The sequence below is a fragment of the Nicotiana tabacum genome, chromosome 23, assembly GCF_000715075.1.
Source record: "Nicotiana tabacum cultivar K326 chromosome 23, ASM71507v2, whole genome shotgun sequence".
In the NCBI taxonomy this organism is placed as follows: domain Eukaryota; kingdom Viridiplantae; phylum Streptophyta; class Magnoliopsida; order Solanales; family Solanaceae; genus Nicotiana; species Nicotiana tabacum.
Window position 1 is genome coordinate 96,861,569 of NC_134102.1, and position 13,397 is coordinate 96,874,965.

Genomic DNA, 13,397 nt, shown 5'->3' on the forward strand with positions numbered 1-13,397 from the left:
ATGAGTAAAAGACTTTTTCGGAATACGTACATAAGAGTAATTTTGGATAAATAAATTAAATTTTTTTTTAATTATATAAATAAATATTTATTTTGGATCAAAATAAAAAAATAAATTGGTTCATCAGAGTATCAAAATGCAGTGGGGCATTTATTTAGTGAACTAGTAATAATGACTTACAAAATGTGTGGCAGGTTAAATGGGACAACTTGTTAAAGATTCTGGCTTGGCAGTCTTTAATACTATTATAATAATAATAATAATAATAATAATAATAATTGCTTTCTTGTGTTGTTTATTAGGAAAGAACTGTGCAGCTTCCAGCCGAAAGAAGATAGAAGTTACTTGAAAAAGAAATACATTGACTTAAAATGACCTTACTGGCCAAAGAGGAAGTGTGAGGGCAGCTTAGAATTCCTTCAATGATCTGAATCAGAAAATAATTGCTCTTAACTAGCACATGACAAATTTGAGATTGTTTACAAAGCCTAGCTTGTGGCATGCTAGTGCTGAAGTCGAGGAACCATCTCACTGTTAGCTTAATTATTTGATACTGTTAAAATATAAGTTCATTATCATTTTAATGGTAACTCTCAAAGAAAGCTCTTGCCATTTTTTCCTTAAAATGCGAATCTTCTTCCTCTTGTTTTTCTTCTTAATTAGACTGTCTTTCCAAGAAAATTTATTTCCAAGCACGGAACAATCCATCTTACTAAGTTTGAAACAACACTGGATCGATTCAGAAATCTTCCAGTCATGGGATTTGAAATATTCGCCATGTAGTTGGTCAGGGGTGTCATGTATGAATGGGTTTGGCAGGGTCACACAGCTAATTTTGGGAGAAAAGAACATAACTGGAACAATTCCAACAGCAATATGTCAGCTCAACAACCTTACCTTGATTGATCTGTCCGACAACAACATTTCAGGGACCATACCAGCTAGCCTGAAGGACTGCTCAAAGCTACAACATCTGGACTTATCCAACAATTATTTGAGAGGCCAGATTCCAGGTGAGTTGTTTAGGATGGAAAAAAATTAGTCACTTTGTATCTTAATGGTAACATGTTTTCTGGTGAGATGCCAAAAGAAATATCATCAGCATCCCAACTGGAAAATCTTGATCTTTCTGGGAACTACTTGAACGGCTCAATCCCAGAAGAATTTGGGAGCTTGAAAAAACTTGTGAAATTGGACCTGTCACATAATTCTCTAAGTGGTTCAATTACTAATCAGTTGTTCCAGTTGCATCATTTGCGTCACTTGTTACTGAGTCATAACTACTTATCTGGTGTGATACCTAATGCAATGGACTTGTTTAGTTTGTATAGTATGGATCTTTCTCATAACCAATTGAAAGGTTCTATACCAAAGAGATTTTGGGATTTTTCTGGATTGCATGCTTTGGATTTGTCTTATAATCAATTATCAGGAGACATTTCTGAAAGTATAGAACATCTTTTGCCTAGTAACACTTTAAGGCTTTGTTCCAACAAATTCTCGGGGAGAATTTCTGCTGAATTTGTGAAGCTAACATATGAAGACAATTGCTTTGACAAGTCCAACCTTTGTTCTACATCCAAGAACTCCTTCCCTGATTTACCAAGCTGCTCTTCTGGTGATAAGGTTCGAAAGTTTCTGAGAGAAAAACACTTGATTATCATAATTCCTGCTGTAATTGTTGGAATAGCTATACAGTCAGTATGGATATTTTACATGGTCAGGAAACATTGGTGGAAAAAAGACTGCATATCGATGCAGTTAGTATGGATCTTTTCCTTGATCAGAAAGCCTTGGTGGAAAAAGAAGCAGAATTTCGAAGAGAACTTGAAATTAATTTCATTTCACAACTTGAAGGTAACTACGGAGGACATTATGTCTGGCTTGAAAGACGAAAATGTGATAGGACAGGGAGGATCAGGGAAGGTCTATCGAGTTGTGATCGACCAAACAGGCAATACTTATGCTGTTAAAAGTATATGGCATGACAAAAGTTCAGGTGGAAAACTCCCAAAGGATTTTTTGGCAGAAGTTAGAATACTTGGTAGCATTCGACACAGAAACATTGTCAAGCTCTTTTGCTGCATCTTTAGCACAGACAAAAACCTTCTAGTCTATGAATACTTTGAGAAACAAAGCCTGGACAAATGGCTTCACAGAAAGAGAAGAGCAGCCTCACCAGGTCAAAGTAGCATCCCAGCCCTGGATTGGCGAAAGAGATTAAAAATAGCCATTAGTGCAGCTCAAGGACTCTGCTATATGCACCATGATTGCACTCGGCCCATCATTCACAGAGACATTAAATCCAGTAACATCCTTCTGGACTCGGAATTTAGTGCAAAAATAGCAGATTTTGGACTAGCAAAAATACTAAACAAGCGGGACGATGATCCCGAGACAGCTTCTGCTATTGCTGGAACTTTCGGTTACATTGCCCCAGGTACATTACTGTTCAAATTATGTATTTTAACCTCTAGAGTATTTCAAAAGAATTTATCCAACTCTAATATTAAAATTGTAATGTTTGACAGAATATGCCTCTACATTCAAAGTGAATGTGAAGACTGATATCTATAGCTTCGGAGTGGTGCTTTTAGAATTGGCAACGGGGAGAGAACCCATTATCCGGGATGAGCAAATGAATCTAGCACAATGGTCTCAACAGCATTTCAGAGAGGGCAATTCCATTGTTGAGGCGCTTGATGGAGAAATCATAGAAGCAACTAATTTGGAACAAATGACGAGTGTTTTTAAACTAGGACTGATGTGTACGGGTGCATTACCATCTGGTAGGCCGTCAATGAAAGATGTTTGCCACATTCTTCAAAGCTGCAGAGACCCCAAATTTTGAGGGAGGATAATGTGTAGTCTTATGTAGACAAACACTGTTCTAATTTGTAAATGTAATAGAATGACAAAGCCATGTTGGTAACAATGTCTCCGGAAATGTATACTCTAGCATCAGCCCAATGCTTCTTCATTATTCAACTTAACTGATATTAATAAAACTGTCAATGGATCGGATAGATCAATTGCTCTCTGAGCTGCATATTTGAAAATAGAACAAGTTTGATGCAAGCTTAATCGGGCTGCAACAAGGGGGTTGCCCTCTTCAGAGTATCAACAAGGGGATTGCCCTCTTCAGATTTCTTCCTTTCTTGGCTCGTTAGCTCTCTGTGTTAATATGTTATCTTCCAGTAACTAGAAAAATATCATACCAAAGTTGTAGACATTTAAATTCATTCTTATGGAGTTATTTATGAGGAGTGTCAGGGCCACTGAGACGGACATTGCAGGAACTATTCCATCAACAATGTGCAACTCAAAACATAAATGGTACTTGTCCAAGCATTATTTGAAACAGCAAAATCAAGGCGCGTCATTTTGCATAATAAGTATGGTTAATTTTACAACCGTTTTAGACACTCAACTGCATTGGCATTTTCAACTGTTGCCAAATTCTACTTCTTACTTCTATAGGGATAAATGTAAGTTAAGAAACTTTAACTTTGAAAGAATAAAACTAGTTTCAAAAAGCTTTTTATACTGTTGTGATGCGTCACTGAAAGGATATCTACATGTAAAACTTTGATAAAGTGGTTATTCTTCCTTTCGCCTTTCTTTACATAGTTTTCTTCCTTTTATAGTAGTTATTCTATTTCGAGAGTTTGCACAGATGATGGTGTTGATCTCCTTGATATTTGAATTGATTCTCGCCTCACTTTCAAAGAAGGTATAATGAGGAACTACTCAGTCCACATGACAGCTAAGAATTTGGACTTTTATTTTTCAGTACCAACAAAAATAGGAAAAATCAGTGATAATCCTGGATTCACAGCCTTTCTCTAGGAAGAAGTAGCGACACTTAGTAATAGAATTTGCAAAACTTCCTTCATAGAAGGCCTAACAGAAGGCATGCTACTGGTGCAAATAAGCCCCAATTTGAACATAGAGCTCATTTCTTTCAAGAAGCATGCTTCCTTGATTTCTTCATCAAAAGCATCAATGATTGGATTGCCTTCTTCATGGTGGTTCCATGCCCATTGTGCAAGGTTCATATGCTCGTCTCTGTTAATTGGTTCTCTCCCCGTAACCAGCTCCAATAATACCACACCAAAGCTGTAGACATCGCTCTTGAGATTCACTTTTGACGTATATGCATACTCTTAAATTCCAAGAATAACAAGGTATTAGGATAAAAAGAATAAGAAACATAACTCGTATTCTAATAGTAATGAGATATACCTGGTGCAAGGTAACCAAACGTGCCAGCGATAGCAGAAGCAATCTCCGTCTCTCACCACTTAGCCAAAACCTTAGCCAGTCCAAAATCTGCAATTTTGGCATTCAATTCATTGTCTAAAAGGATATTGCTACACTTAATGTCGCGATGAATGATTGGTGGGGAGCACTCGTGATGCATGTAGCATAGAGCTCCAACTGCAATTTGCAGCCTAGTATTCCATTCCAAGACACAATGTGCTGAAGCAGTAATAGCTTTTTTTCTCTTGTGATGCAGCCAGTTGTCCAAGCTTTGATTTTCCATGTACTCATACACCATAATCTTTGAGTTTCCACTAGAAATGCAGCCGCAGACAATAAATTTGCGTCAAGAAAATAATCGAGATCGAAAAATATTGTAACAATCGTAGTATTTGATTTCGATTAATTTGAGTATTACAATCTCTATGAATCTTCTGATTCTTCTTTCCAATAGTAAATACATTCAAGGGTCTTCGAGCTTGATCTTGAACCTATATTTTGTTGTCACGAACGATGATCTTGAATTCAACTAGCATGAACTTTGATTTGAACTCGTACTCCTTGAATCTTGATTTGTTCTTCGTTCTTGAGCTTGAACTTGATTTGTTCTTCGTTCTTGAGCTTGATCTTGATTTGTTGAACTTGAACTTGATTGCTTGAAACTTGAGGAGGAATTTGCAGCGTTTGATTCACGAGCTCTTTCTTGCTTCTTGTTATAACTGCTGGTATCTTTTTTGGGTTATGAAGACCAATATTTATAGTTGTGAGAGGGAAGAGTTATGATAAAAACAAACTCTTTCCGACCAATCAAATTGAAACGTGACAATGCCATATTTGATTGGCCAGAACATGTCAATTGCAAACATAGCATGGTTTTATTGGCTTTTTAATGTGACTTGGCATGCCTTGTCATTTTGACACGTGGCATGATCCTATTGGCTCTTTTGTTTGACTTGGCGTGCCACGTCATTTGACACGTACCACCAAACTGGGCCTCTAGGAAAATGACATTTTGGGCTTAATAAAGTGGGGCCCATCAATTTAGCCCAATGCATTAAGACTTATTTATTTAATCCATATATATTAGACTTATATAATTAATTCAATTATATTAGCCCATAATATCTATTTGGACCAATATATCTTAAATTTAAATTATAGTCCAAATTATTTTATGAATTTAATTTTAATAAAATTTATATGCCTACAAATGCCCCTACTTCAAGACTTAACGACATATAAACTCACTGTAATCTCAAGACTAGTTTTGAAGTACTAATAAAGCATGCACCAAATTGACTTCGGGTTAAATCATAACATCCAAGATAAATGTCCATACAGTTCGTTTGCAAGACTAGTTTTGAAGTACTAATAGAGCATGCACCAAATGACTTCGGGTTAAATCATAACATCCAAGATAAATGTCCATACAGTTTGTTTGCAATATATCGACATGGACTTAGCTTGAAACAACTTGTCTTTGAGGCTTTGAAGACAATTCATATTCAGATAAGAACGAGGTTGGCCACATGGGTCTTTGGCATTTGAATTTCACTTCTTTTTTTGCTTTAAAAAAAAAACTCTTTTCCAACTATAAAGATAAACTTGGGCCAATGTTACCTTTTTACAACTACACATGTCACTCTTGCATGCAATAAAGTTGGTTGGCAATTATTTTGTCTCCAACTTCACCATGGTCATTAACAAATAAGATCGAGAACATTTTCCTCACGCTAGCTGTATCCGAAACCCTTTAGTAGACGGTCAGGTTACCAAGTCCTTGTCAGTAACAAATTACTGCTGCCGCCTTTTTACAGATCCCACATCGATAATTTACTATTGCAGGTCATCTACGAAGATCTATATAAACCCATGCGTCGTATTGTTTTTGAATCAATTCTCATTATTTGCAACCCATTTGAGTCTAGTTTTGTGGACTCGGAAGTATTGACGCGAAGGTAATTATTTTCTTATATTTTTTCTCCTTTGTTATTCTTTTTGGCTTTTTGTAGGTCAATCGAGCAAGAATATGTTCTTATTTAACAAGATGATCCACGCATAAAGAAAGCAGTCTTAGGGTGTGAGAGAATTTGTATTCATCCCCGCCCGAATATCGGAGAGATTACTCTCAAGATGCCCCAAATATCGGAGAGATTACTCTCAATGTGGCTCGACTATCGGAGAGATTACTCTCAATGTGCCTCGACTATCGAAGAGATTACTCTCAAAATAACCCGACTATCGGAGAGATTACTCTCAATGTGGCTCGACTATCGGAGAGATTATTCTCAAAATTATCCGACTATCAAAGAGATTACTCTCAGAATGACCCGGCTATCGGAGAGATTACTCTCAATGTGGCTCGACTATCGGAGAGATTACTCTCAATGTGCCTCGACTATCAGAGATATTATTCTCAATGTGCGCCGACTATAAGAGAGATTACTCTCAAGAGACTTACATGTCTGCCTTAAGATTGGAAAATATAGTTTCCTTTTAAGGACAAACCCACGAAGAGGCCAACTTAAGGTGCAAAGGGACTTATATATCCACCTTAAGATTGGAAAGTTATAGTTTCCTTTTAAGGAAAAAAAAATCCACGAAGAGGCCAACTTAAGGTGCAAAGGCTCAGTCAAAACTTAAACTAAAAAAATTAGGGTTGGAAAATTCTCTCTCTAGAATTTTGTTTCTCTCAAATTTCCGTCGTCACTGTAGCAAACAGTACCGTGAACAGTGACTTCGTTACTATTCATCGCGGACAAAGCTGGAGCTTTAAGCTTCAATGGCCACAATGTCCGGTGACCAGCCATCTTTTCCGGCTGGTCTGACCTCCCCCAGTGTTGCACAACAACATACAACAACTAACTCAAACCCAGCTCCTCTAAATTACTCTAAGATTTTGAAACCAAATTCTTTAAATCCTCCAGCGATGGCTATTGCTGCAGCTTCAATTCAACCCATTCTACTGAGACGAGTAGTGTATTTGAATGGGCAACTAGTGGTTAAATTCACAGAGGTAGAAGTAGATTGAATGAACGTGATTGAAGGCCTCTAATATGTTGTCGTTGGCAAGCTTTCATATGGATCTCCGGAGATTCACGAGCCTCGCCGAATAATTCCAACTCAATGTGGTATAAAAGGTGAGTGTAATATCAGATTCCTTAGAGATCGTCATGTGTTAATTAGATTAACTCTATGGCAAGACTTTCTCGATTTCACATCGAAGAGTACGTACTACATCAAAGCCAAATATGGGTACGAATACCAATTGCGTATTTTTATCTACGATACAAAATTTAAGGCGGGTGAAGAAACTCCGATGGCGATGGCGTGGATTTCTTTTCCTGGACTGCTGCCTACCTTTTTTGTAAAGTAAAACTCTATTTTCTTTGGCTACAGCTGTGGGAAGGCTAGTGTGTCTTGACGCGGCAACTACAAACAAAACTAGGCCGAGTTGCGCAAGAGTAAAAGTTCTTGTCAATTTGTTGGTCGAACTAACTAAAAAGGTACGATTGGATATTGATGATGAAGCTACTGGTGGTGTTCAAACAGAATGGGTGAGAATTCAGTATGACATGCTACCAAAATATTGTTAGGAGTGTAAACTACAAGGACATGATAAAATTGAATGTTGGCGTTTGCACCCCGAGCTTATTGAGAATCGAAGCAGTGAGAAAAGGAATGATATTGCTGACCTGGCGATAGGCTGGCGACGCCGGGCCTAAAGCAAGGCTCACCAGGCGTTAGGCTGGCGACGCCAGGCCTAAAGCCAGGCTGCCCAGGCATTAGGCTGGCGACGCCAGGCCTAAAGCCAGGTTCCCCAGGCGTTAGGCTGGCGACGCCAGTCCTAAATCCTGGTTCCCCAGGCGTTAGGCTGGCGATGCCAGGCCTAAAGCCGGGTTCACCTGATGAGGCAGCTACAGTAAACCCCAACCTTAGTACAACTGGAGAGATTTTGGCCTATGTAGATGGTGTTCCGGTGTATGCATCAGAGAACAAACTTGATGGAGATGTTGAGTTGAAGATTAGGGATGATATAGTGGGTTCGGACCAAATTTCAGGCAATGGGAAGGGTGGTGATCTCACTAGAATTGTGCTTTCAGAGCAGACTGCTACATTAACTCCTGGGCTAGGCAGTATCTATGAGCTACAATTCAAGGAGTATGAACAGGCTGACGAGGGGGAAATTGTTCCAAGAGCATCTGGGGAAATAGAGGAAGTGCCTATGGAATCTGGCACTGATCAAATTATGCAGCTACATCTTAATGTTCCACGTAAGACTCCTCTACAACATATACATGATTTAGTTACACACAATGTGACACCAATTGATAAAGACTTATTGAGACAAAATCCAATGTAGGATGAAGAAGATGATGAATCAACTGCAGAAAACTTCAAACAAGTGGCTAGGGAAGGGGATTTATCACCCACAACTAGTGCTAAAGGAGGTAAAAAAATTAAGAAGAATCAGAGTAAAGATCCACCACAACCTTCAGGAATAATGCCCAGGAGGGCAGCTTCTCTATCTAAATGATGATGATCAAAATATTAATATGGAACATAAGGTCTGTGAATACACAACAGGCCTTTCCTAGGGTGATCAACATAAATAGGGAGTATAACTTTTGTGTAGTTGCATTGATGGATCCTTTTCAAAAGAAGGGACTCATTGATAGATATAAAAGGAGGTTGAATATGGAGACTGCTTATGCAAATATTAATGGGCAAATATGGTTGTTCTTCGATGCAGTGGTGGAATGGGAATTAGTGGAGGATACTGAGCAACAGGTAACTGTGAGAGTGTTTCACCATGACCTGGGGCAGCACATAATGATGACATTTGTTTATGCAAAATATTAAGCAATGGAGAGGTTAGATTTGTGGGATCACTTGTATTACTTAGCAAGTGATGTGGAATTACCATGGTTGGTAGGAGGGGATTTCAATGTGATATTCCATGAAGATGAGAAAATCGGGGGACTTCCAGTACACCCTCCTGAATATGAGGATTTTGCATTTTGTGTAAACTCTTGTGGTTTGTTTGAGCAAGGGTACAAAGGAAGTCCATTCACATGGTGGAATGGAAGATCCAATGCTGAGTGTATATTCAAGAGATTGGATAGGATTTTTGTGAATTTGCCATTTTAGAACATGTTGCCAACTATTGAAGTTGAGCATCTAATCAGAACTGGATCAGATCATGCACCATTGCTAATGACATGTGGGGTGCAGACAACCAATTTTGTCAAGCCTTTAAGATTCTTGAACTTTTGGACAAAGCATGCTACATTTATGGATGTGGTGAGGCAGAATTGGGAAGCTAATTTCATAGGGGATCCATTTTTTATGTTCAAACAGAATATCAAGAGGGGAATATGTTCCAAACTCCCCATACTTGGTGATATCTTCAAACAATTGGCTATTTTGGAGGACATTGTTAGGGTGAAGGAGATGTTGCTTGAAGAAGAGCCTACAACTGAGAATAGGATTGTGCTTCAAAAGGCTCAATCTGAATTGAAGAAATACTTGAGTATTGAGGAGTAGTATTGGAAGCAAAAAGCTGGGATGACTTGGTTTGCTGAAAGAGATAGGAATACAAGTTTCTTTTACAATCATGTCAATGGAAAAGAAAGAAATTGAAACTGAAGAGGATCAAAAGTGGCAGTGGGGTATGGATTGAAGACCAGGAGCAATTGGCTACGGCTACAGTGGACTTCTATCAAAAACATTACACAAATGAAGGTGATGCTTCTGAATTTTCCTTACTCAATAATATACCTTCAATGGTCACTATGGAGCAGAATTTGGAACTTAGTAGATTGCCAACAATTAAAGAAGTAAGGGCAATAGTTTTTGAGCTTAGTGGGGAGAGTGCTAGTGGTCTTGATGGATTCACTGGCCTATTTTATCAAACATGTTGGGATGTTATTGGTGCTGATATACACAACATGGTGCTACACTTCTATGGAGGGGCTGCATTGCCTAAATCCATCACTCACACCAATCTAGTGTTGCTGCCCAAGAAACCTAGAGTTGAGACCTTCTCTAACTTAAGACCTATCAGTTTGAGCAACTTCATTAACAAGGTCTTGTCTAGGGTATTACATGACAGATTGGAGAGTTTTTTTCCATCTCTAATAACTCTTAATCAATTCGGATTTGTAAAGGGTTGGAGTATATTTGAAAACATCTTATTGACTCAAGAAATTGTCACTGACATAAGGTTAAGGGGAAAGCCAGCTAATGTGGTGATCAAGCTTGATATGGCTAAGGCCTATGATAGGGTTTCATGGAAGTACTTATTGCATGTGCTAAGGAAGATGGGATTTTCTGAACACTTCATCAACATGGTGTGGAACTTGATGTCAAATAACTAGTATTCAATATTGGTGAATGGGCAGTCCTCAGGGTTCTTTAAGTCGACAAGGGGTGTGAAATAAGGGGATCCCCTATCTCCAACATTTTTCATTCTGTCAGCTGAGGTACTTTCCAGGTCTTTGAATAAGCTCTTTGAAGACAAGTCATTTGTGGGATTTGGAATGCCTAAGTGGTCTAATCCTTTAAACCACTTGGCATATGCTGATGATACGATAATATTTGCATCTGCTCATCCTCCCTATTTGAGCAAGATTATGGCAGTGTTGGGAAACTATGAGAAGATATCAGGTCAGATGATCAACAAAGATAAGAGTTCATGCATTCAAATGTTGCTAATGGATTGTTTCAGGCAGTTGGAGCTATTACAGGATTTGCAAGAGATAAATTCCCCTTCACATATCTAGGGTGTCCTATTTTTTACACTAGAAGGAGGAAGGGCTATTATGAGGCTCTTATCAAGAAGGTGAAGGCTAAATTGCATTCATGGAAAGGAAAGTTGTTGTCATTTGGAAGAAAGGCAACACTCATCTCTAGTGTGTTGCAAAGTATGCTAGTTCACATGTTATCAGTCCTTGATCCACCAAACAGCATCCCGGGGCATCTATATAAGACTTTTGCTAGGTTCTTTTGGAGCACAAAGGAAGAAGGGAGAAGCAGACACTGGGCCTCATGGAAAAATATCTGCCTTCCTAAAGAGGAAGGGGGCCTAGGTTTTAGGTCCTTACATGATGTCTCAAGGGCACTATTTTCTAAACTATGGTGGAGGTTTAGGACCACAAAATATTTGTGGTCTAATTTCATGTGGAATAAGTATTACAAGAAGGAGCTACCAATGGTGGTGCATTTTAGGGGAGGGTCTCATATTTGGAGACAAATGTTGAATGCTAGGGAAGAAGTAGAACATGAGATCATATGGGAATTGAAGAGTGGAACAAATAATATTTGGCATGAAAATTGGACTGGATTGGGTGCACTTTATCACGTATTACCTAAAGACTTTCCAATCAATGAAGATCTTCAGGAGGTGGAAGAACTGTGGCAATGGGAAGCATGGGATGATCAACTGCTAGATCAAACTTTCAATGAGGAAATTGCAGAACATATAAGGCTAAATGTGCATTATGAAGGCAGTGAGGGATATTGGGATAGGCCATACTGGATGCCAACTCCTTCAGGTAAGTTCAGTGTTAGTAGTTCTTGGCAAATATTAAGGCATATGGCAGATCCTAATCAGGAATTCAAGTTAATGTGGATTAAAGATTTGCCATTCAAGATATCCTTCTTCTTATGGAGATTGTGGAGGCATAAAATAGCCACCGATGACATGTGGAGGAGTCAAGGGCAAATGGTGATGTCTAGGTGTTGGTGTTGTCAGCAGCCCCAAGAGGAATCCATTGAGCATATATTTGTCACAACTGCCTCTAAGGTATGGAACTTGTTCATGGGGGCTGCTAGAATTTCGGTGCAATTGATTCAATTGAAGCAGATTATAAGACATTGGTTGTATGCTCAGTGTTGTCCAAAATTAAAGCCACTATTTCAAGTAGTACCAGCTATCATCACTTGGGAGCTTTGGAAGAGAAGAAATACAGGTAAACATGGTGGTTCGGTGTCCACAAATAGGGTGATTCATGAGATAAATAGGACATTGCATCAACTGGCAAGGGTGAGGTATGCTTGTATCCCTAATATTGCACTGTTATGGCCAGACATGATTCAATACTTTGAAGGATATAAACCTATATTGATCACTACAAGAGTAACATGGTAGCTTCTTTTTCATGGTTGGTACAAATGTAATACTGATGGAGCTTCAAAGGGCAATCCTGTACCTAGCTCCCTAGGATTTTGTGTGAGGGATGATGAAGGTGATGTGGTGTATGCTAGGTCAGCAGACCTGGGAGTGACAACTAATGTGGTAGTTGAAGCTAAGGTTATTCTTCAAGGGTTGGAATACTGTGTGAAGCACGATCTTTACCCTCTCATATTGGAGATTGATTCATTAGTGATGAAGAAGGCGATAGAAGGGGAATGGGATCCTCCTTGGTTAATTGCAAAGGATGTGAAGAAAATTATAGAGATGAAGGACAACTTCAATATGATCTTTCAACATGTGTTCAGAGAAGGCAACTCAGTGACGGATTTTGTAGTTAACATTGTGTTCTCTTTTGAGGTACATCTAAGTTTCATTTATTCTCTGAACTGCCTAGTATAGGGAGGAGGTTCATCAATCTATACAAATCTCAATCACCTAACCTTATGGTTAGGATAGCAAAGAGAAGAACCCCAGACTGATGGTTTCACAGGATTGGACTCTACACAAACCTGCATGTTTCTTTGTCTCATTCAGTATGTTATTAAGGTACTTTCCAATGGTATTAGCATGGTACCATGCTCATTCTGGGGGTGCTTTGATAGTGTACAGAAAAAATACGATAAGCAGGTGGGGGATGGTACAATTTATCCTACTTCTGATATGTCCAAATGTTAAGGAAAATGTTGAACCCATCATATGGTATTTTTGGAGATTGTTGAATCTTTTCTCAGTGGTATTAGCATGCTTTTATGACCAATATGAGGATGGTTTAGCAATGTTTAGAATGATATCTACAGTAAAGGTTCTAGTAGGGAAGGATCTGAGCTTACACGATCACAAAAAGGCACAATTTCTAAGCCTGGCCTTTGCCTTGCAAAGCATGCCTAAAGCCAGCTCATTCCTGGCTTTTGCCTTGCAAAGCCGGCCTAAAGCCAGC

At 38.7% G+C, this 13,397-nt stretch overlaps 2 protein-coding genes across 2 annotated transcripts; both read left to right on the plus strand.

Moving 5' to 3' along the window:
• Positions 1-392: 392 nt before the first annotated feature.
• Positions 393-3,032, plus strand: LOC107810738 (receptor protein-tyrosine kinase CEPR1-like). Its single transcript, XM_016635547.2, has 2 exons — positions 393-2,440; positions 2,532-3,032. The coding sequence occupies exons 1-2, from the start codon at positions 1,066-1,068 to the stop codon at positions 2,849-2,851; spliced, it is 1,695 nt and encodes a 564-aa protein (XP_016491033.2). The 5' UTR covers positions 393-1,065; the 3' UTR covers positions 2,852-3,032.
• Positions 3,033-9,417: 6,385 nt separating this feature from the next.
• LOC142177287 (uncharacterized) lies at positions 9,418-13,135 on the plus strand. The gene is made up of 6 exons (XM_075245760.1): positions 9,418-9,806; positions 9,896-10,561; positions 10,760-10,932; positions 10,998-12,310; positions 12,416-12,706; positions 12,995-13,135. Exons 1-6 carry the CDS (start codon positions 9,418-9,420, stop codon positions 13,133-13,135), a joined length of 2,973 nt encoding a protein of 990 aa, XP_075101861.1.
• The last annotated feature ends 262 nt before the right edge of the window (positions 13,136-13,397 follow it).